Here is a 22,334-nt window from a genome sequence, read left to right as displayed (position 1 = left end):
AGTTGTTGTTGTTGTTGTAGCAGTTGTTGTTGTAACAGTTGTTGTTGTTGTTGTAACAGTTGTTGTTGCAATAGTTGTTGTTGTTGTTGTTGTAATATTTGTTGTTGTAATTATGCTCTTGTAGTTGTTGTTGTTGGTGGCCACGAGAAACCGTCGCGAACGGCTAAAATTTGCTAACTCAGCAGGTGAAATACCAGGCGAACAGAAATCAGCAGCAAGCAGCTGCACCAAAAGTCATTTGCTACCGCCATCTATGGGATAACATCGAAACTACTTTTTGCATTGACGCCCCTCAAAGTATGCCACATATTTTTTTTATTTTCCAGCACACGCTTTGTTATGGACAAATTAGAAAAATGATCATAGCTTGGCCATATTTTGACGGATTTTGATGGGACATGTTGCATTTGATTTGTAAAGACGAAATCTATCCATTGGCATATGGCAAATATGGGGTCATCCGGTAATCAAACGCTTGTATCGGTGTCAGAGCGAACAAAAAATGATCGAAAATACAAAATCCTGTATAGCTCCGAAAGTAACAGAACGATTTGAATGTACTTTGGCCAGTCGAAAGATCTTTCGAAAAAACACCATCTAAACATAATTCGATCAATATCCTGCCAAGGATTCTAGAGGTAAAGCTTATTTTTTCTATACAAAAAAGTCCTTTTATCTCAGTTGTTTGATGGACTTTCAAGGACATTAGTGCGGATTCTGAATCCTAACACCAATATCTATCAATCTGGAAAAGGACACGCAAATCGTCCTTTACATGGCAAAGTTACAGCAAAAAATTTAATTTTTTCGCATTTTTTGCATGTTACCTCCTTTTTGATTATGTTTTTCCCTATGCTTATCTTTTATACAATTTAATTGGTACAATTGATTATGAGTATATAATGTATATAAGTATTTATTGTGCAGTTCTTCCGCCAAGTGGCCAGAGCCAGGGCCAGATCGCCGTCAGATGTGCTGTGGCCAAAATTTTGCAAATATGCGAAACTTGGCAGCAAAACTCTGAATCAAATATATATCACAAACTGTTAATAACAAACGACTACATTTGCGCTTCGTAGCATAAACAGATACATATACAAAATACAAAAAAAAAATCGAAAAAAAATATTACTGCGGATAGAAATACGTATAGTAATAATAATATTCCTAGTAGATACGAAACAAAAAAAAATGGTACGCGAGTGAATAAATTAAATTTAGACAGCTTCGGTTGCCAGTTGCCAGTTGCCAGTTGTGAGTTGCCAGTTGCTGATGTCCTGTGTGCTTCTGTGCTCCTGTCTAGCAATTGGGACACTTGACCAATCCGACTTCGTCGCAGTTCATGCATTTGAGAGCCACAAACTCGGCGGTAAAGTGATTTCGATGCACCGACTTCTTGGAGCCGTTGCACGATGGGCACGGCAGCAAGCGATAGCCGCCGCACGTCTGGCAGGTGTAAGCCGTTGCAAGAGACTAGCGAGGGGGAAGGGAAAGGGGAATGAAAGGGTAAATGTTAGAAGATCATTCAAAAAGAGATTCACAGATTTCTCACCTTGTAAGGCCGCAGCAGCTGTCGCAATTCGCCGCTCTCATTCAGACGCTCCACAGTGTCCGCATCCTGCAAATGCAAACTGATTAGTTACAAAACCGATTACCAAGCTAATGTACTTGTAAGTTACTCACGCCAATGTGCTGACCCTCGACAAAGAGCTGCGGCACACGTATCGTCTCGTGTTGCATTCGATCGCGCATCTCCTGCTGATACTCGAGACTCATGAAGACGTCGCGTTCCTCGAACTTGATGAGCAAGGTGCGCAGTATCTGCTTAACATTCGCGCACTTTCCATAAGTATCCCGTATGATGCCCATGCTTGTGGTGTACAGCACAACCTTGCCCACATCCTTTTCCTTGTAGTTCTGCAATTGCATTGAGAAAATTTTATTATATTTAATCGGATTTGGTTATTACAACACAGCAAAGCACACAACACGTGCCCGATTTCTCTCACTCGACCTTGAGCAAACACTAAAAGCATGCTGAGATACAACACACACAGACACAAACACACACATACACACAACGCTTACAACTACACATTGATAGAGACATAATTGCCCGCTAATTGCGACAAGCGAAAATATTTTTGTAAAGAAACCAAGTCAAGTTAAGATTGCTTTGTGCGGTTCACTTTATAAATGCCATTAACACAAACCACCGAGAATTGAACGCACACTGTGCGCGCACAGTGGGACAAAACAGAACAAAGACTTCTTCTATTGCTTTTTTAACATCACATAACAAATTGTTTTTATTGCCAGTTGTGGAATTTCGTGCACTCAACTTCCTCAATTGTTTCAGTGATTGTTTTGTGACTTTTGGGCTCTGAAATTCCACACACTAATTAATCTAGGCTTTAAAATATTGAATTGCCTTTGTAGTTTATTCAACAGTTTAATGTCTTAACTCCATTTGACGTTTTTCTGTTTGACGTTCTCCTACTTCTTCTTCTACATCTTCTACGCATCACGCGCCTTTCTTTGCGCTTCTCATTGTGCAAGTGATACCACGGTTTTCTGCTGACAGCCTCAATTCGAGCCACAACAATTTACAGCAGTGTGCTGATTATTTAATTGCCAATTGCAATAGCACAAGTGCACAAGAATCGAACGTAGCCAAGTCAAATGCGTAGCGGATACATTGGCAATACCCTGTAGTCGTTGCGCAAACAAAAGAGGTATGCTGAACTAAACAAATTTAATGTCGTATAAAGAGCAAAAATAATCTAGGCAGAAAAGTAGATTGCAATCTTGATTTCAAATTTGTTCGAACTTAATAAAAAAACCATCTTCAAATAAGATTTTTACGCAAACTTTGCATTTTAGGATTAAACACATTTTATTTTAGGATTAAAATATTGATTCAAGAAAGAAAAGAAGATCGCAAATCTTGATTTAATATTTTTTCAATTTTAGAAAAACAATCTTGAAACTATATTTGTATTTTAAGATTAAAAACAACTTATTTTAAGATTCAAATTTTGACTGTTTATAAAAAAGGGAGGGTGTTATAATTGTAACTAATATTACAAAAAATTAGACAACATATATAATTGTGTAAAACAATTATATTAAAAAATACGCAAGCAATTTATTTTTTAATTTTGCTTCAAGTAATATAAATTTAAGACTGTTTGATCGTGATTTAAGATTTGGCCTCCTTGTTTAAATTTTGAGATTTTTCCATTATAATCTTGAATTTCAAGGTTGGCAATCTAAATTTCTTGTAGAATTTCGAAATTCATTTCAGAATAAACCTTCTTAGTACAATTTTGACATTATAAAATATTGATTCAAGATTTTATTCTTGATTCTAGCACCTTTTTTCTTTCTGTTTTAGAAAGAGTAAAAAATTCATAATTACTAAAATATCTTTTCGATGATATCAGAGTAGTACAAAGCAAAAAGCGTATATTTGAGCAAAGACCAAGCGAAAAGAGGCCAAGGCGAATGCCTTAACGATGTTAAATAAGTAATGACGACAATCAAATCGAATCAAATCCAAACGAATCGCAGCGCATCGCATCGCATTTCAGCGCATGGAAAACCAATTGAAAATTACGCATAACTAATTTGTGTAAATGGGCATTAAAAATTATCTAACGACATTTCAGGCGAGGCGTCTCGAGTTTCAAATTTTCACAGCACAGCACAGCACAGCGAAGTGAATTAAAGTGAGGTGAAAACTCGCTAGCATGGGGCAATGCGATCAAGCAATCAATGCATTTCCCGCTGGCCATTTTCCAATTGGCATTTTATGCATTTTCCCATTTTGCTACCAGTTGCCAGAGTTGCCAGTTGCAACTTGTTATTCGCGCCGCATTAATTAGCTGCTGCTATTGCTGCTGCTGCCCCACACCGTTGTTACCGTTAGATGGCCAAGTTGCCAGCCGCCCAATTAACCGGATCGCCTATCGATCGTCGATAGTCGATAGATATCGTTGAACTCCCGCTAGACACAAGGAGAAGATAGCGATAATGAGAGAGAGAGAGACGGCGAGAGATAGCGACTAGTTTAGCTGTCAGTTTAATGCGTTATACAAGTGATAAATGACATCATAAATTTGCTTTAGTAGTCACATCGGAGTCTCTATATTACGTATGTAAATTGTTTTCGATTACATGTCATACAATATGTTCATATATTGCATACGCTTGACTATATACCACATTTATTCGATAGCGGGGCCTTTACAACTTTTACTAAACTCTCCTGTAACATGTGTACACATAACATAGTAACTATCACTTATCATCAGTGGGCAGCAAAAATTTGTTCAACAAGATGGTTAACTCGATAAACTTGCATCTTAATCAAATTAAAGCGGTGCGAAAACCTTGTTATCGATGGGAAAGTGATACTATTATTAGACAAAACCGAAATTTGAGGTTTACCCGGTTGAACACTTCAAAAATTGAGTCTTAACTTAATCAAGTGACTTTCAATGTTTATCGGTGACACATTAAATCTTTGTTATCGACGGAGCTCGTGGATATTCTAGTTGATCGTTTCAAAAGTTAACTCTTTCTAATGCCAATTGAAAACAGTAATCGATTTATAATAACTCAAATATATAATATTAATCTCACTTAGCAAGTGATATTATTAGACAACAAGGAATTCCATTTTTTCATGATTGAACTCTTCACAAATCACTTTTGGAAACAATAACCGATTTCTTGGATTCTAGTAATTAAAATTCTAATATTTATCCCCTCATGTATCGATAACACTATCGATTATTATTAAACAATACCAAAATTTGAGGTTTTCCAATTAGAACTCGATAAACGTTTACTCTTTGCGGCAAACAATTGAAAACAATAACTGATTTATCGAACTATGACACTTAAAATTCAAATATTTATAGATCTCACTTATTATTATCACACTTAAACTCTGTTATCTATGGAACAGCGTTCCGATTATTCAAGAAATAAATTGAAGTTAACTAATATAATTTTGTTTTAGCTCTTGTAAAGCTTGTAATACTAAAAGTGTTTGGTTTTTATATTTAGAAGCTTACTCTTATTCCTTTTGTTTTGTCGATGATTTAATAACTTGAAACGAAACCAAGAGTTGTTGTTATTGAAGTCTGATACCTGGGTGGTCTTTTTACAACATAAATATATCATCTGTCAAACGAGATTTGAATTTGTATGTTTAAAGAATTAGATATTTTTCCCAGCAGCCAACAAATTCAACAACTTCCTAAGGAGAACTCTCAAATGTCATGAAATTGGTATGAGAACATAAACGATACATATCGTTGTTTACTCCCATCTCAATTGTGCTGCAATGTCACATCTCTAACCTGACGTTCATCGCTAATTTTGGGCATAGTTTTGCATTTGGTTGGACAGCTCATTGACTTGCATAAGCCGCCAAAGCCGCCAGCGAGAGCAAACAGCAAAAAGCAAACAGCAATGAAGACAAGACATTAACTTGTTATTTGTAAGTAATCTGATATATTCAAGACAGCAATGCGAGGCAAAACAATCGTCACAAAACTGGTACAGTAATAATTACCATTAAGCGTCATTTGTGATGTGAATAGGCGAAGTGCCAAGAGCAACAACAATAACAATAATAACAACAACAACAATCTGAGAGATGCATTGCATAGACGACAAAGTTCAAAGCCATGTCAAGTGATAAAACAGATGCTTGCGGCGAAAATTGTATTTGAAGAAAATTGAAACTAGTTTTCAGTGCTGTTCCCTTTTGACTCACATTATTTTGTTGGTCTACTTTTCTTGTTGGTGGACATTTGAACTCGAATTGCGGCCTTCGCAACAGCATCCAACAATTAACACGTGCGACGACAGGCCAAAGTCAGAGTTGGAAGTCAAAGTCGGAGCCCAAATGTTGAACAATCGAAAACGGCAACAGGTAGTGGGCAAAACACCAAAAAAAAAATAAATAAACAGCAAAAGAGAGAAAAAAAAAAGAGAAAGCAGGTCACTTGCGATCGACAAGCGTCGATTGGAGGATTGCCAATCGGAGAGCTGAGCTGAGCTGAGTTGAGCTGAGCTGAGCTCAAGAAACAGCATCAAGAAAAGAGCAAAGCATAAAACATTCGATTATGTGAGCAGAGCAAAAAGGAGTTGACTTTAATGGCGGCAACAAAGTTGCAACTTGCACCAGCAACTTACAACGAGTTGCTTGCGTTCCATAAAGTTCAATTAATACGTCACACGACGCCTCGTTTGGTCGAGAGCTTACATAATCGACAATCAACAATCGGCAATCGATTGGTCCGCATGGGAATGCCACCAACCAACCTGGAAAAAAAACAACAAGACAGAAGGGAAAGCCCATAACATTAACATGCCACCAAAAGTTCCCAGCCACCAAAAAAATGTATAAGCGAAAACCAAAAACCAAAAATACAACATTTCACTATGATATCATTTCGCTTGTAATCTTTCGCATTGATTAATGGCAATCGATTTATCTTGCTATCGAGCTTATGATAATTGCAACCTTGATATTGATATTTTGACATTTTCGAACAAGCGAAGAGATAGCAAACACACAAGAATAGAATGTCAGTTGAGTTGGGATGCGAATGATGATGATGGCATCATTCATTAAGTATTCGCCCCATTCACCCCAGCAATGATGCAGGCACAGCGATAACAAGCCATTATTTAAGGCGAGAACTGAACCCAGTTCATACGTATCGATAAGTATCTGCGAAATGCTGGAAAATAAATTCAAATAACTTAATGATTCACACACCTAGAATAAATTCGATGCTGTCGAAGCAGACATGTTGGCATTTGCCTTTGATTTCTCTATTATCGATAGTTATCAATAGTAAAAACTATTGCTTATACATAAGTGTTATCATTCAAATGTGTACTATCGATATTTGTTGTGAAATGCACGACTTCATTCATTTCAAGCAATATTTTTATGAAAATGGTTAGCACATTTTTTGATTACAGATTTGCTCATTAGTTGATGTTGAATTTAGCATATTTTCATATTTGTTTAGCATTAAAATTGTTTAAATATGATGACATGATTTATCAATATATTCGTTAAACTACTCAGTTTTATTTCTACATAGAATAAACTCGAAGTTGACGAAGCTGCAAATGTTGGCATTTGGCTGTCATTATTCTAGTATCGATAATTATCGATAGTAACAAATATTACGTTTATGTACAATTACAATTTAATGCATTTCAACAATATTTGAAGATTAATATTTACTTTAAATCAAACATATTTTCATATAAGTTTAGCATTAAGATTTGATACTTTGAAACATAAGTTGAAATAAACAAATAGTACATATATTCGTAAAAAAGCCTTTGCAGCCAGTGCTTTAGAAATAAGAAAGGAGTAGAAAATACGAAAGTGAACCGATGTGCATGAAGCACTAAAATGTAAAATTCAATCATTAAATGATTGATTAACTTTTCATTATTTTCATTCTGAGTCTCCACTCGAATATATTTTTTTAGATTCAAGCTATGATTTATAAACCGTATTTTCCAAAACTGTTAGTTAACTAATCGAATGAATTAATGGATTAATCTTTTTTTGTTAAAACGTTTAAATAAAGACACTCGGACACTCAATACTGAGTATGCAGTCAAATAAATTTATAGATTTAACCTATGATTTATAAAATGTATTTTCGAAAATTGTATTAGTTGAATGCGCTGATCATTTGTAATAGTGCATGCTTCAGTGGAATATATACTTTATAATATATAACTTGAATAAATTTATAGATTCAACCTATGATTTATAAAGTGTTTGAAAATTATATTAGCTGACTGCTTTGACCCTTTTGTTAACGATAGTTAACTAGTCAATAAAGTGGTGGTAACCGCAATTAAAAAGTTGATCCACCTGTCAGCTATGTAATGGTAAATGGTAAGTGGTAAATCGTAGGGCATTGAAAGGGCGTTACTGAATCGACAACAACAACAATTCAGCAGGCACTGAGCCACGTCTTGTTGACGGGTTCTCAGGCCGCCACTCGAAGCGTCGCGATGCGATGCGATGCGATGCGATGTGAGGTGATGTGATATGGCCAACAACAACAATAACAACAGCAACTACAGGCTACAGTTTCAGTGGGATTCAGTTTGAGTTTGAGTTTGAGTTTCAGGTGGCTCGATGGTTCATTGGGTTTCTTGGCGCGTTGAAGTCGCGTCGAGGTGAAACATTTCACTTTCGTTTCGCTGCCTGCGTTCAATTTGGCAATAATTGGATATTTTAATAAGCCCATTTGCTGCTGCTGCTTTCTTTTGGCCCTGAATGCAAATCGAAATTAAAATGCAGCAAACGACGCGCCCCAAACGCGACGCGACGCGACTCGAATCGAATCGACTTCACTTCACTTCACTTCACTTCGCGAGTCGAGTTAATTGTTTGCCAACAATTTAATTCGTATGTATGTGCTGCGGCGCATCTGAAACAATGCGAGGCGCCTCCGACTGTTGCAGTCAGCAAAAACCAAAAAAAAAAAAGCAGAAAAATGAAATAAGTAAAACATCTGTGCGAGCCATAAATCTGCGCCTGGTCACGTAAATCTCATTTTCATTTTCACTTTCGTTCGAATTCAAACTATGTTTCAAGTTTGCTTCGCCTCCTTCCTCTTTCTCTTTCGCCTCCCCCGTTAAATATTGTGCATTGTCTTGCATATTTTTTTCTCTCTCTCTCTCTCTTCTCCATTATTGCTTTATTTGTTTTATTTCTTCTCAAATGCCAAATTGTTTCTTAACGAGATCATTTGCATTTTGCTTCAGCTCGTCTTCTTTTGAAGTTTACTTTTTTCTTTGCTTGTCGCTTTTTTTTTGCTCTTTCTTTATTGTCTTAATATCACACTTTTTTCTTGTCTTCTAATTTTTTATTAGCTCGTTTTTTGTGGTTTAATTGCTCGCATTAAAAAGATGACTTCACTTTACAAAAACTGTCACTGTGATTAGCCTTAAAATGCGAGCAGAGAGTGAGACACAAATTGGGGAATTTTTTGGGGGTAAACAAACAGAAAAAAAAAAAACATATAAATCTGCTTTCTCAATATTTAGTTCAAGTCGTCGGATTTAAGCTGCTTTTTTTGCTGTCATCACTAATGATTCCGTTTTTGAGAAAGTTTTGTGCTTAAAAATGATAAATTTCGGAATTTCGTATAATATTCGACTTATCGCAAGATCTTTTCTCAGCAATTGGCAACGCTACGTAGAACAAGAAGCGAGCCACTTGATCGTCAAGCGCTGCCAACTTGTCACCAAAGAACTGCCACCATGTGCATAGATTATGCAAATAAACATAGTAAATCATTTGAAAATATGAAAAGCAAGTGTTGAACATAATTTAGTGAGCCGAAACAAACGTTTCGAAATTCTCTGTTCTCTGCTATCTCTTTTCTCAGGAATTATCAACGCTACGTAGCGACATACTTGCTTGTTAAGCGCTACCAACTTGTCATCAAGGAACTGCCACCATGTGCATATATTATGCAAATAAACATAGTAAATCATTTGAAAATATGAAAAGCAAGTGTTGAACATAATTTATAGAGGCGAAACACACGCTTCAAGTTCTCAGTTCTTCGCTATGTCCAAAGGCGATAAGGAAATTATGAAACTGGTCGCTATTTCCGCGACAAACAAATTATAATTTAAGATGCTATGCGATGCGATATCAAATGATCATTTGATCGCTTCGACAATTTAAATCTATCAATGAACATATTTATGGCACCTGCAAAGAAAAGAAACAACAGCGATTTGGCGTTGTTAACCTTGAAAGGCAAATCAATATTATAATTATATTGAAATCATTTGCAGATTGCCCACGAAACAACAATCGATTGCATAATAATTTTGCGCTGAATTTGGTTTTTTTTTTCCCCCACTAAAAGTCAAAAGGCAACAAGGCATAGGAGAAAAACCAACACACACAGCTCAAAATTATAATAATAAAGAGCGACTAATGCGTTAATTATGCGCATCGACAACAAATCTATCTAATCATAACCCAAGTCTCGATTGCTTTTTGCTTTTGTTTTTCGCTTAGTTGATCGACAAGTATTTAGCAAAGTCAACTGCAAAAAAAAAAACTGAAAACCAAAACGAGTTGAGCGTCCATTAAAATATAATTTAGCTAATTTCTGTTTATATTTAGCCTGCTTATTTGGCCATTTTCAGGCCGCTTTTTAGCCAAATTTGTGTTGATGAAATATACTTAAAATGCCCCATACAAAAATGAAAGTTCATATAATGACTAAGCGCCACGCCCACACAAAACAGACTAACAAAGTTTTGTTTTTTCTATTTACTATTTTTGATAGTTTTGAAAATATGTGTAACGGCTTTTCAATGCCATTAAATAAAGACATTGGACTGCGTCTAAGGTGCTTAACATCAGTCTATGGCAAATTGGTTTGTTTGCCTCTCAAAAGAGTTTATTAGTTTTGTCGCTGCAAAAATAATTGTCAACTACGTCAGTATTTTATTCAGTATACTTTTTTAGTATATTTTTTATGCTTTTCATTGTTTGTTAATTTTGTTTAAGTTTCTCAATTTTGTGGTTGCAAAAAATATCTCGCTTTATATATTGATATAGTGCTTATATTATGTTTATATTTTATTCAGTATACAAATATTTATACAGTATATTCTTTCTTTTCATTATTTATGAGTTTAGTTTAAGTTCATTATTTGAGTGCAAAACACTTCTCAATCTATATTTATATCGTTTATAGTACTTTACTTAGTGTTTGTATTTCATTTAAAAATCCTTATATTTATTATATTTTTTATAATTTAGTTTATGTTCCACAATTTTGTGGTTGCAAAACACTTTTCAATCCATATTTATATCGTGTTTTGTCCATTTATTTCATATTTGTATTTTATTCAGTATATTTTTTATACTTTTCGTTATTTGTTAGTTTAGTTTTAGTTTATTAATTGTGTAGTTCCAAAAACACATCTCAAAATGTATATATCGTATTAAGTACACTTATTTCATGCATGTATTTTGTTTAGTATACTTATTTAGTATATTTATTATTAAGCATTTATTACTATTTCACTCATTATCAAAATTCAAAAGTAGTTTTCAATTTATGTATTTACTTTCTATAATGTTAGATTATGTTTGTATGCCTCTAAAAGAGATTATTTGATTATATTTCATGTATTTATTTCAGTATTCTTTTATAGTACATTAAATATACTTTTTATTATTAAGGTGTGCTATTTTAATTTATTAGTGAAATGCAACAGCAATGTTTGTTATCGGAACTTATTTTATTCTATTAAATTCTATTATTTTTTTATGTTTATCAGCTTTAATTTCATTTATTATATTGCGGTATTATTTAAAATTATTTTTATATTGTTTATTATATATGTATATTAGATTTCAATCATTTTGTTTATTATATTTATTATATATATAATATAATTCTTTTCTCAATTAACTTTTTTACTTAATATAATTTTTATATTTCAATCTTTCAGCATTTATTTTTGTTTTATCTAACTTTTTGCAGGCCTTTCTGTCTTTAGAACTTACTATATTGCTATAATAATGTAAGTATTTAAATATTTCTGCTCTATTATTCGACTCGATTCCTCAGGGTATCTTAAAGTGTCCCACAACGAATTTCGTACTTTAAATATAGACACACACAAAAAATACAATTACCTTCACAGTTAGTTAAAATACAAAATAAACAAATGGCAATCGCAGACAATTGAAGCTGAGATCTAGCAATTTGTGACACTGTGCAGTGCAATAATGTTTTGTCCGAGGAGTTATGCTTGTAATTGATTTCGCAAAAGGCCAAAAGCAGAAATGTGAAATAAAGGCGATTGGTAAACGACGAAGAAGGCAAAAAAAAACAGTGAAAAACCAAAAAAACAAGCGAATCATCGTTACACAAAATAACAGAAGAAAAAAAGAAAAGAAATATAAAGACCAAACTCCAAAAAAATAAAGCGATACTCATAAAGATACATTTGTATCTAAGTATCTATGCATCGTTTGCCGATGAGTCGACACTTTTTTCTGTTTTATTTTATTGTTGTTGTTTTTGTTGTTGTTGTTGTCTGTGACCGATGCGTGTTGAATGCAATTTCAATAACGCTGCAATTGGAGCTGCTTATTGTTTTGTCCGCTGTTGCTCAATCGCCTAACGAAAAAATGGGTCAATCAGTCAGTCAGTTAGTCAGTCAGTCATTGGGTCGATTGGTCAATGATAAGCTTACGCGTGCCAGGGCCAAAGGGGGAAAAAACAAACTTACTGCTGAGAACTTTCATAAAGTGATTTTAACGATTTCTTCTTCTTCTTTTTGTTTTTTGGGGCACAACAATGAAAGCCAAAATAGAAATGAAAAGTGCGCAAAGCGATTACAACTACGACTGTAATTAGTCAGGGGCCCAAAAGTCGTATCTATACCGTTTTATCTTTGTATCTTTGCCATGTTATGAGTCGAGTATCTTCGCCCATGTTGACTGGCCAAACTTCCGCTTCAACTTTCCCAAAACAACTTGCTGATCGCTGAAATTTTGCTCGCCTATCTGTATATGGCAATCACTTCCCCCTCTTCAACCTCTTCATATTCTATTTTATTTGCTGTGCGTATGGAAATTCTGTGCTTTAACCTTTTTTGGAGCGCTTTTGTGGCTTTCTTTCTGCTGCCATTTTTGGGGCGTATGCGGCACATTGAGCTACTTAACGGTTAATTCGACAGCAGCAGCACACTCTGCAAATAGAGACAGCGAGGTGTTAATTTAACGCCGAAGCGCAGCAAAAATCATTTATTAACTGAGAACAGCAACAACAGCAACAACAACAACTCATTGACTGACTTTCACATAGTCGAAATCAAACGATAAACGTGAGTCAAGATTTTGGGGGTGTAAACTGAAGACAGCAAACTTCAGACACACACACATACACACACATACAGTTATGCAATGCATGTGTGTTTGTGAATGTGGAGAGTCAGCGACCTAAGCAGACGCCCACGCAACGATCCCAAAAAAAATGACGCAGACAACAAAAAAAGAAAGAAAAAAAAAAAAAACGTCAGCACTTCAACAAAAAAACTTTCTCAATGAATCAAAAACGAATCGAAAATGAAAATCACAAACAATGTGAATACAACTCAAAAATATAAAGCGAGTGCATTCAGTCGTTTATTCTGAATGCACTTGTGCTTCGATTTCTTCGTTTGAATACACTTTAAATACCCCTTGAACGGTTCAAGAGCTTTCCATAGTTTCCAATCGCTTTTATTAATTCGCACTTCAATTTTTAAATGTGCCGAAAATTTACGTCCATCGCAAATTTCGCAAAGTCGCATTTTATTTGCATGCTCAAGTTTCACTTTCTTGTATTTTGTTCCCAATATCTGCTGCTTTGATGCACACAATCAACAAATTAAACCATTCAATTCAGCGAATTTTGATTGAATTAAAATATGAACTAATTAAACATCAAATTCTAAGCAAAAAAAACGAAATATGAGCTAATTAAAAACTAAATTGATTTAGTATAGAAAACAATTCAAAATGGGTTTTTGATAAACAAATATTTTGTATCAGAAATTCGAATTTCTTAAAAACATTATTTTGAGCTTCATATACTTCCTAGTTTCTTTAAGCTTATCAATTAATAATAAATTCAATATATTACAAATTCGAACAATTTCCAACTGAACTTTCTATGAAGGTTATGAAAAATATCATCCACTACACTTTCCATAGAGAATCTTCATATCATTATTTTTACAAATGTATGCTATATATATAATATATTGAAAACTCTCTTGGCCGGACACTTAACTTCGTTTGGCACTTGGCAGAGTTCTCAAAGCAATTTCGCAATTCAGCAATTAAGCAGACACTTTTCTTAGCCGTTAGTTTGTCCGGCCAAGGGGAGTGCCCACCAAAAGAACACGAAATTACTTTGAAAACTCTATCAATACAAAATTAAAAAAATAAAGAGATAATAATAGATGTTTCTAATGTCTAACTATGTTGCATTTCACATCTTTTTCCAACTGATTCTTTAAGATGTCACCTATTTTATATTTGTACTAAAAATTTCATTTTAATTGTCAACAGTTATTAAAATAAATATATTTAATAGCATATCGATTGCGGTTATCGTCATCTGTCACCTAAATTATTCTTGCACTCTATGTGTACAATTCTAGATCCATTAACTGAAGAGAACTCTGAAGACACAGAAACTTATTTCTTATTATTATTTATTTATTAGCTCATTAATTGACTTGGAAGCATTCATTTCTAGTTCAAAAGACCACATTTGCAAGTCATTATTTGTGTTCCCAAGAAATTCTATCCATTGTGAATTATTGCGAAACATTGCGGTATCATTCTAAAGAGATACCAAATTAATATACCACAAATTACTGAAACATACTAAATGTACCACATACAAAATATACCATAGAACAAGTTAATAGGACGAAAATTATACTGAAAATATACTTTTGCTTTCATATTAACTCAGTGCGGTATTAATTTCACAAATAATATACCGCAACAATATACTTAAACTATACTTTTTCTTTCATATTAATACAGTGCGGTATTAATTTCAAAAATATACCAAATTAATACACCACAACAGTATATACTAAAAATATACTTTTGCTTTCATATTAATACAGTGCGGCATTAATTTCAAAAATATACGAAATTAATATACCATAATAAGATATACTGAAAATATACTTTTTCTTTCATATTAACACAGTGCGGTATTAACTTCAAAAATATACCGAATTAACATACCACAACAATATACTAAAAATATACTTTTGCTTTCTTATTAATACAGTGCTGTATTAATTTAAAAAATATACCACAATAAGATATACCGAAAATATACTTTTGCCACAACAATATATACTAAAAAATATACTTTTGCTTTCACATTAACACAGCACTATATTCATTTTAAAATATACCACAAAAAATACTAAAAAATATACCAAAAACTATTGGTATAATATCCAATACATATTCACTTCAGCGAGTTCCTGTTGCTATTTCGAACCCAAACCCATTGGGTTGTCTTCTCACTTGGCGCACTCACTGATTATTCAATTCATATTAACACAGTGCGTTATAAATTTCAAAATATACCATAAAAATACTGAAAATATAATAAAAAAAAGTAGGTATAATAATCCTATACACATTCACTTCAGCGAATTCCTTTTGCTACTTCACTTCGGTGAGTTCCTTTTGCTACATCGAACCCAAACCCATTGAGTTGTCTTCTCGCTTGGCGCACTCACTGATTATTCAATTCATTCATTCCCCATTCACTACCGATATGCAGTTGGACTCACCTTGGCGTTGGGCTGCTGCAGCTGCAAGAAGGTGGCTACTCCATTGCGCACACGATTCTTGACGCCGCGCACGGTTCCCTTCGATGAGCGAATGGTGGACGCTTGGGAGGCACGTCGCACATCCTTGTAGCCAACAAAAGCATCCTCATCCTCATCGAGTTGCTGCTCCTCTGGCAACAGTTGGTGGTGTTGCTGTTGCAACTGCGTTGCGTAGTCGCCAAAGCTGCGATAATTGTCATGCTCATGCACATGGAAATTGTAATATTGATCCGCCTCGAATTGCAGCGGGCGACCATCGATTTTGGTTGCTGTTGATGGGGTTAATGTTGCCGTTGTTGTTGCTGCTGTTGCTGTGATTGCATCGCGTTCCGTGTTGCGTATGTCGTGCAACAAGGAGCTGGGCAACAATTGGGCAGCAACCAATTTGTGTGGGCGCAACGAAATGTTCGCATCATTCGAGTGCAGAGAATCGCAGCTCAGCGATGAGCTGCTGCTCTCGTCGCATTCTTCGCTGTCATCGGTCAGGCTGTAGGCGCGACTGTGTTGCATGCCACTTGTTGTGGTTGTTGCTGATGTTGCTGTCGTTGTTGTTGTTGCTGTGGCACTTGCATTATTCACGCGTATGCGCGTTGTCTTCAAATGCAGCTGCAAAGGGCCGCCGTTGCTGTGGCTGTGGCTGTGGCTGCTGTGGTTGCTGCTGTGACTGCTGCTGCTGCTGCTGCTGTCCGGTGACTTGATGCTCTCCAGATCGCTGCCAGTGCCGCTGTCGAGTGTCTCGCAGGGCGAATATTGGCCACTTGATACCAAATAGCAGAGCTGATAGGGTTGCTGCTGTTGTTGCTGCTGCTGCAACTGTTGTTGCTGTTGTTGCTGGTGCTTGAGCTGCAGCACCATTTCACTGCTATGATTGCTGCTCTGACTGTCGTTCAATTTGACCACGCTGATCTGTTTGCCCAACCTACGCTGTTGGCATTGACCTGCAACAGTTGCTGGCGTTAATGTTGTCGCTGTGGGTGAACTTTGCCCGTTGCTGTTGTTTGCAATCTGTATCTTGACCGTGTGCTGCTGCTGCTGTGCATCGGTCAGTGCACTCGTTGCCGTTGTCCAATCGACTAACTGACTAGCGACGCTCTCAGCAATAATTTCACCAGCCGCTGATGCAGCTGCAACATCAACTGTTGCGGCTGCCAGCAACACGTTTCTAACATTATCGTTGTCGACGTCGTTGTCTTCGTCGTCGTCGCTAACATTGCAGCTGATAATAGTTGCTGTTGTGGCAGCCTCAACCTCGGCCTCTGCTGTCGATGTTGCTGCTGTTGCTGTTGTCTCTGCTTCTTCGCTTTGGCCAATGCGCAGCAGCAACTGTGGATACAATTTTGTTGTTGCCGCTGCTGCTGATGCTGCTGCTGTTGTGGCAGTATCTATGTTGCAACTCGTTTCCAAATCCACTTTAGTTGCATGGTCAACCTGCAGCGTCTGCAAATTGCTGCCGTGCTTGTCGCCAAATGCCAACAACATGCGCTGTGACTTGAGCGACATTTCGTCGCTTTCAATGTTGTTGTTGTTGCTGTTGTTTCGGTTGTTGTTGTTGTTGTGATTGGTGTTGACTGCAGTTGGCTTTGGCTCAGCTTCAATTATTATTGAAATACCGCGCAGCGGCCTTTGCTGAGCAACTGTTGTTGCTGTTGCTGTTTGTATTGCTGTTGTCGTTGCCATAGTTCTGGCTGCAGCAACAGCATTTGGTAATTTGATGCGCCGCCAATATCTAATTTCAATTTTTATGCAATTGTCGTTGGCGCTTCACGTTACACGTTGCACAGTTGCAGGTTGCTGGTTGCTGGTTGCAGGTTGTTGGTTGCTGGTTGCTCGTTGTGCTATTTCCAGTTGTTAGTTGCCGCTGACCGGTGCACAGCGCGTTTTACAGTTAGTTGGCCGCATGCAGATTGCCTGCAACAACACAGAGAGAAGCATCAGAGAATTAGTGAGAGCGAGACAGAGAGAGAGAGAGAGAGAGAAAGAGAGAGAGAGTAAAGAGTTGTTGCTACACCTACGAGCAACTTGGCCAACTGACTGACTAACTGGCCAAGTGCCTGGAATTTGCACAGCATGAGCTTGACATTTAAGCCAAAAGATGCGACTAACACACAAAGAGAAACAGACACAGAGACAGACAGTCAGAGAGAGAGAGCGAGAGAGAGAGAGAAGTGACTGAGACTGAGACGGAGTGCATAATAAATGTTAAAAGCTTTGCCAAAGCAGCAAAACGAAGAAGAAGCTGCAGATGGCAGCTGAGAAATAACAATAATAATCATCCTCAGAATGATAAACACAAAAAGCAGTCAGAACAACAGAACAACAAGCCACAGCAAATTCAACAATAACAACAACAATCACAATCACAGCAACGAAAAGAACAAAAAAAAACTGTTAAAAATGTGTGTTGAGTGGTTTTTTGTGGCAGCTCAGCAGACACTACGAATGCCCTATCGATGAAGAAAAGATATTGAAAACGTTTCAATTTTAAACTATTAACTCAAACATACGTCATTTTATTCAGCATAAGATTAAGAATGTAAATCTTTAGTATAAGTTGCTAATCCTAGTAACATTTTGTCCAAAATTAATAAAAAGCAAGTACGAAAGCTACAGTTGAGTGTCCTCGACTGTGAGATACCCGCTACACATTGTGAATAAAAGCAAAATAGTGTGGTTTTATTCTTTAAATATATCCACATTAATATACCACAAATGCTATAATTGGTATATTGATACAATACTACATTTAAAATATACCTGATTGCGTTTTTAAAATATACCGAATTAATATACCGCAAATATACTAAACAATTACTAAATGCTATATTTGGTATATTAATACGAACTACATTCAAAATATATCGGATAATGCTTTTAAAATATATCCTATTACAAATATACTAAAAAGTCTATAATTGGTATATTGATATAGTTCAACATTCAAAATATACCATAGAGTGGAAAATATACCAGATTGTCAGCCAAAGCAGTGTTTTTAAAATAATTTCTAAAAATTCTCAGAAATCAAAAATACTATAGATATTATTGTGTTTATGAAATATCGCGACTCCAGCTTCAAAACTACACTTGTTATTCGATTTTTGTAACTACTACAAAAATTCATTCATACGCATATTACGCATGCGCATAGTTGACTACGCAAATTTACAGAAATATCTTTATGGAAATTACCTCACACCAAATAAATAGGAAGAACTATTTCTCAACACTCACAAACTTTATCTTAAACTTTGAAAACAAAAGCTACGCCCAAAAGCACAATTATCATGAAATTTCACTAAAATAATAAATATAATTCAAAAAATAATTTCGTAAAAATCAAAATCAAATGCAATCTTTGTAAATTATGTGAATTATAAAATGTATTTCTTCTAAAAGAAATCTTTTCTTAAATGATTTCAATTGTGAAATAGAGCTTCTTCTAAAATAACTGATATAAACTAATACTATACAAATATTAATAATATTAATACTATAAGCTTATAGTTTCACTATTTCATCCAAATTGTTGTGAAACACGTTTAGTTGCACAATTTCTGTGAATAATATTCTATTCTCTAATTCCCAACAAAATCGAACATCTATTCAAAATGGAATTTTGTTTTTAATTAATTTCGCTAGCCAGAGTTTCGCTATTCACAGTTCTCTATAACGAATTACTATCTTTTGCATCGACAATCGGAAACTAGCAGCAAAAGAAGTATTTGATTGATGAGCTGCGTTTGCAATTTGAAGGCGTCTTTGTTTGTGCTGCTCTCAATGGAATGCCAGGCAAAGCTTGTTATGCAACTGGACAATAGATGGCGTGAACACGCATTCTTGCAGGCAAGGAATGTCGGCCAGAGGGCGCCACTTAAAAAGCAATTCAACTCGTTTGCCAAAACTGCCGGGCAAAGCACACAGGCCCCAGTTAATGGAGCGCACATCATCGATGCTTTTCAACTTGATTTCGTTTTTAATTTTTTTTGGGTTGGAAAGAATAAAACACGAAAAATTCCCAAAAAAAATAAAGAACAAGATTTACATACATTTGAATTGCTTGGCCTGCGGCTGGTTTTTTTGTGTATATTTTCGGTTTTTTTGTTTTTTTTAGTTAAGAGGGCGTATAAGCGAAAAGGGGCCAGGAGCGTTGAGGGGGCACAAACTGGTAAATGAAGCAAAGATCGAGACGGCGACTGCGACTGAAGTGGTTAACTGGTTACACTTGAACCTGGCCAAGTTGACCAGTTGTTGGCTTGGGATGAACACAGATAACAAAAATATTTCAAGTCTTACCTCGAAATGTTTTCGTTGTTGTTGTTGTTGGTGGTGGTGTCGCTGAAGTTATAGCTGCTGTTATCGCTGTGGTTATTGTTGTTGTTGTTATTGTTGGCCTGCATTCGCCGCTTATTGCACACAAATTTCATTTGCGCGGCACGAAAACAAAAACAAAGCAAATAAAGCAAATGTGCAGTGCACACACTCACACACACACAGATGCACTCGCATGCAGCGAGAGTAAGAGCGAGTAAGAGAGTGAGAACGCGGGGGAAATGGGAGACAACGAAATTGTGAAGTGGGCAGCACACGCACATGCACGCACACACACACACACACACACACAGCGGAACACACGCACTCACGATTCTTTTGCTATTGATTTCGCAGTTTTTAACATTTGGATTTCGGCTTCAGATTTGATTTTGATTTTTTCTTTCTTGAAGTGTTTCTTTTCGTAATTTTGTTTCTTTTCGGTTTTTGGATTTCGTTACGTTTGTGTGTTTTGCTTTTTGGCTGTTGTTTGCTGGGCGCCTCAAGAGACAACGCGGCGCGTTCAACTCGATTCAAAATCGCGCTGGCAACTGAAAACCGCAGCAACAAAGTCGCGCTCGCTGGGTTGGCGTGTTTTGGCCAGGGACTTTTCGTTGTTGCTGTTGTTATTTTCTACGTGCCGACTGCGCTGTCGCTGCCTTTGCTGCTGTTTCTTTTATTTTTTTAATTTTTGCTTTCGAGCAACGACGTCGACGACGACGAAATTACTTAAAACAACAACAACCACAGCAGCAGCAGCAAGCAAAGCAAGCAAGCACTCTCAGTCGCAGTCATAAACGTTGCGCTGGCGCAGCAGCGCTGCCGCTGTCGACGTCGACGTCGACGTCGCAGCGCAAAAACAATGCCAACTGAGAATTTGTTTATGTGCGCGCTGCGCAGGCGCAGCCAACTTCAAGACGTCGACAGCTCTGCTTTGCCCCGCCCACCTGCTGTTACTGTTGCTGCTGCCACCGTAGTTGTAGTTGTAGTTGTTATTGTTGTAGCACTCGTTTGTTGCCAAAGTTAATTGTGTGCGGTTGCCGCAGCTTGCCCCAAACAGCTGCACAGTGTGAACGCAGAAGGGTTTCGCTCTCCCTCTCTTTCTCGGTTGCTTTCTTTCTGCACCTCTTCCTTGAACAATCGATGTTTATCGAAATTAAATATCGATAAGCTAAATACTACTTTCATATTAAATAATTATATGTACGTATAATTACTTTAGTTAAAAAATAATAATTATTAACAACTATGTATTGGACACAATTATTAACGCCTCTTAATTGGACAACAAAATTCCGTAGTTATCGAAAAGCGATAAAAACGCCTTGTACCCATTTATTGTCAACAAAATGCAGCGGAATTTCTTTGGCAATCACTTTGTTGTTGTTGTTGTTGTTGCTGCTGCAACTGCAAGTGTAACAACTTAATAGAACCAGTTTCGATGCATTTTAACGCTATCTGCAACCACTGTGCATACCACTGTCGGCCACATAGTCTAAACGTCGTCTTTTGCGGCATTCGCCTCAGCTATTTCATTTATTTCGCCTGCTTCATTCTACACACACACACACACACGTACACACACCTGGGCATGGCTCAATGGATTCTCTGTCTCGCTCCTTCTCCATCTCTATCAGTTACATGCTCTTTACATATTTCTGCATTGTTGTTGGCGCCTGAGGTTCGTCTAAGTTCGTCTGTCTAAGGTTGACTAGTTGTCGACGTCGACGTCGCCGTCATGACATCGCACAGTGAACTCACGTGGACAAAATTAGTTTGTCTTTTTTATCTGCATATCGCAAACTCTACATTCTTAAATATCTTAAGCATCTATTAATGTCGTTTCTCGATAAGCATTTAAAAATGTTAATAAAAAAATATAAGCTTACCATATTTTCTTGTCGTATTTAGAGTTTTGGTGATAAATCCATCATAACATTTAGCATCAGTATTGTTCAAATATCGCTCAAATACATTTTAAAGTTGAAATTATTCAACTGCAAATAAAAATAATGAACATTGTTGTAGAATTATCAAATTATCGGCCTGTACAATGCATATTTTTTCTTAAAGTATTATTAATGAAGAATTATCTGCATTTTTTTGAGCACACTATTCAAATAAGAAATATCGTTCTTATTGTAAACAAGTAATAAATAATATATAAAATTATATAAAATGTACAAGCAAATGGGCTAAGCCACTGTTAATGATATATTTTATCGCTGGGATAACACTATAAAATAATACTCATAGAAAATAAAAATAAACTATAAAATAAAGAATATATTATTTATACTTTCAAATAATATAAATAAAATCTATATAATTATAATATTATTCAAATAAGAAACATCGTTCCTATAGCAAACGAATAATAATTAATAAATAATATTATATATAACTATAAAATGTACACGCAAATGGACTAAGCTACTCAATACCTAATTAATGTTAATGTAATATTTTATCGCTGAAATAACACTATAAAATTAAAAAATATATCATTTACACTTACAAATATAAAAAAAATACAAATAAACTATACACTTAAGTAA

The 22,334-nt window shown here is 35.9% G+C and overlaps 1 protein-coding gene across 1 annotated transcript; it reads right to left on the bottom strand.

Annotated features, from left to right (window-relative positions):
• Nucleotides 1-900: 900 nt before the first annotated feature.
• Nucleotides 901-20,429, bottom strand: LOC133847629 (glutaredoxin domain-containing cysteine-rich protein CG12206). Its single transcript, XM_062282795.1, has 5 exons — nucleotides 19,762-20,429; nucleotides 15,430-17,376; nucleotides 1,684-1,917; nucleotides 1,553-1,618; nucleotides 901-1,473 (listed from the first exon to the last, which is right to left on the bottom strand). The coding sequence occupies exons 2-5, from the start codon at nucleotides 17,143-17,145 to the stop codon at nucleotides 1,300-1,302; spliced, it is 2,190 nt and encodes a 729-aa protein (XP_062138779.1). The 5' UTR covers nucleotides 17,146-17,376; nucleotides 19,762-20,429; the 3' UTR covers nucleotides 901-1,299.
• Between the last annotated feature and the right edge of the window lie 1,905 nt (nucleotides 20,430-22,334).

Source organism: Drosophila sulfurigaster, chromosome X (genome assembly GCF_023558435.1).
Source record: "Drosophila sulfurigaster albostrigata strain 15112-1811.04 chromosome X, ASM2355843v2, whole genome shotgun sequence".
NCBI classification, from domain to species: Eukaryota; Metazoa; Arthropoda; class Insecta; order Diptera; family Drosophilidae; genus Drosophila; species Drosophila sulfurigaster.
This window is presented reverse-complemented; position numbering and strand designations above follow the sequence as displayed.

Coding starts and splice junctions, on each gene's coding strand:
- LOC133847629 (XM_062282795.1), bottom strand. CDS start 17,145: ATGGCAACGACAACAGCAATACAAACAGCAACAGCAACAACAGTTGCT. Junction 1,918..15,429: donor TGCAGCAGCCCAACGCCAAG/GTGAGTCCAACT, acceptor ATGCAATTGCAG/AACTACAAGGAAAAGGATGT. Junction 1,619..1,683: donor TCGAGGGTCAGCACATTGGC/GTGAGTAACTTA, acceptor TTGCATTTGCAG/GATGCGGACACTGTGGAGCG.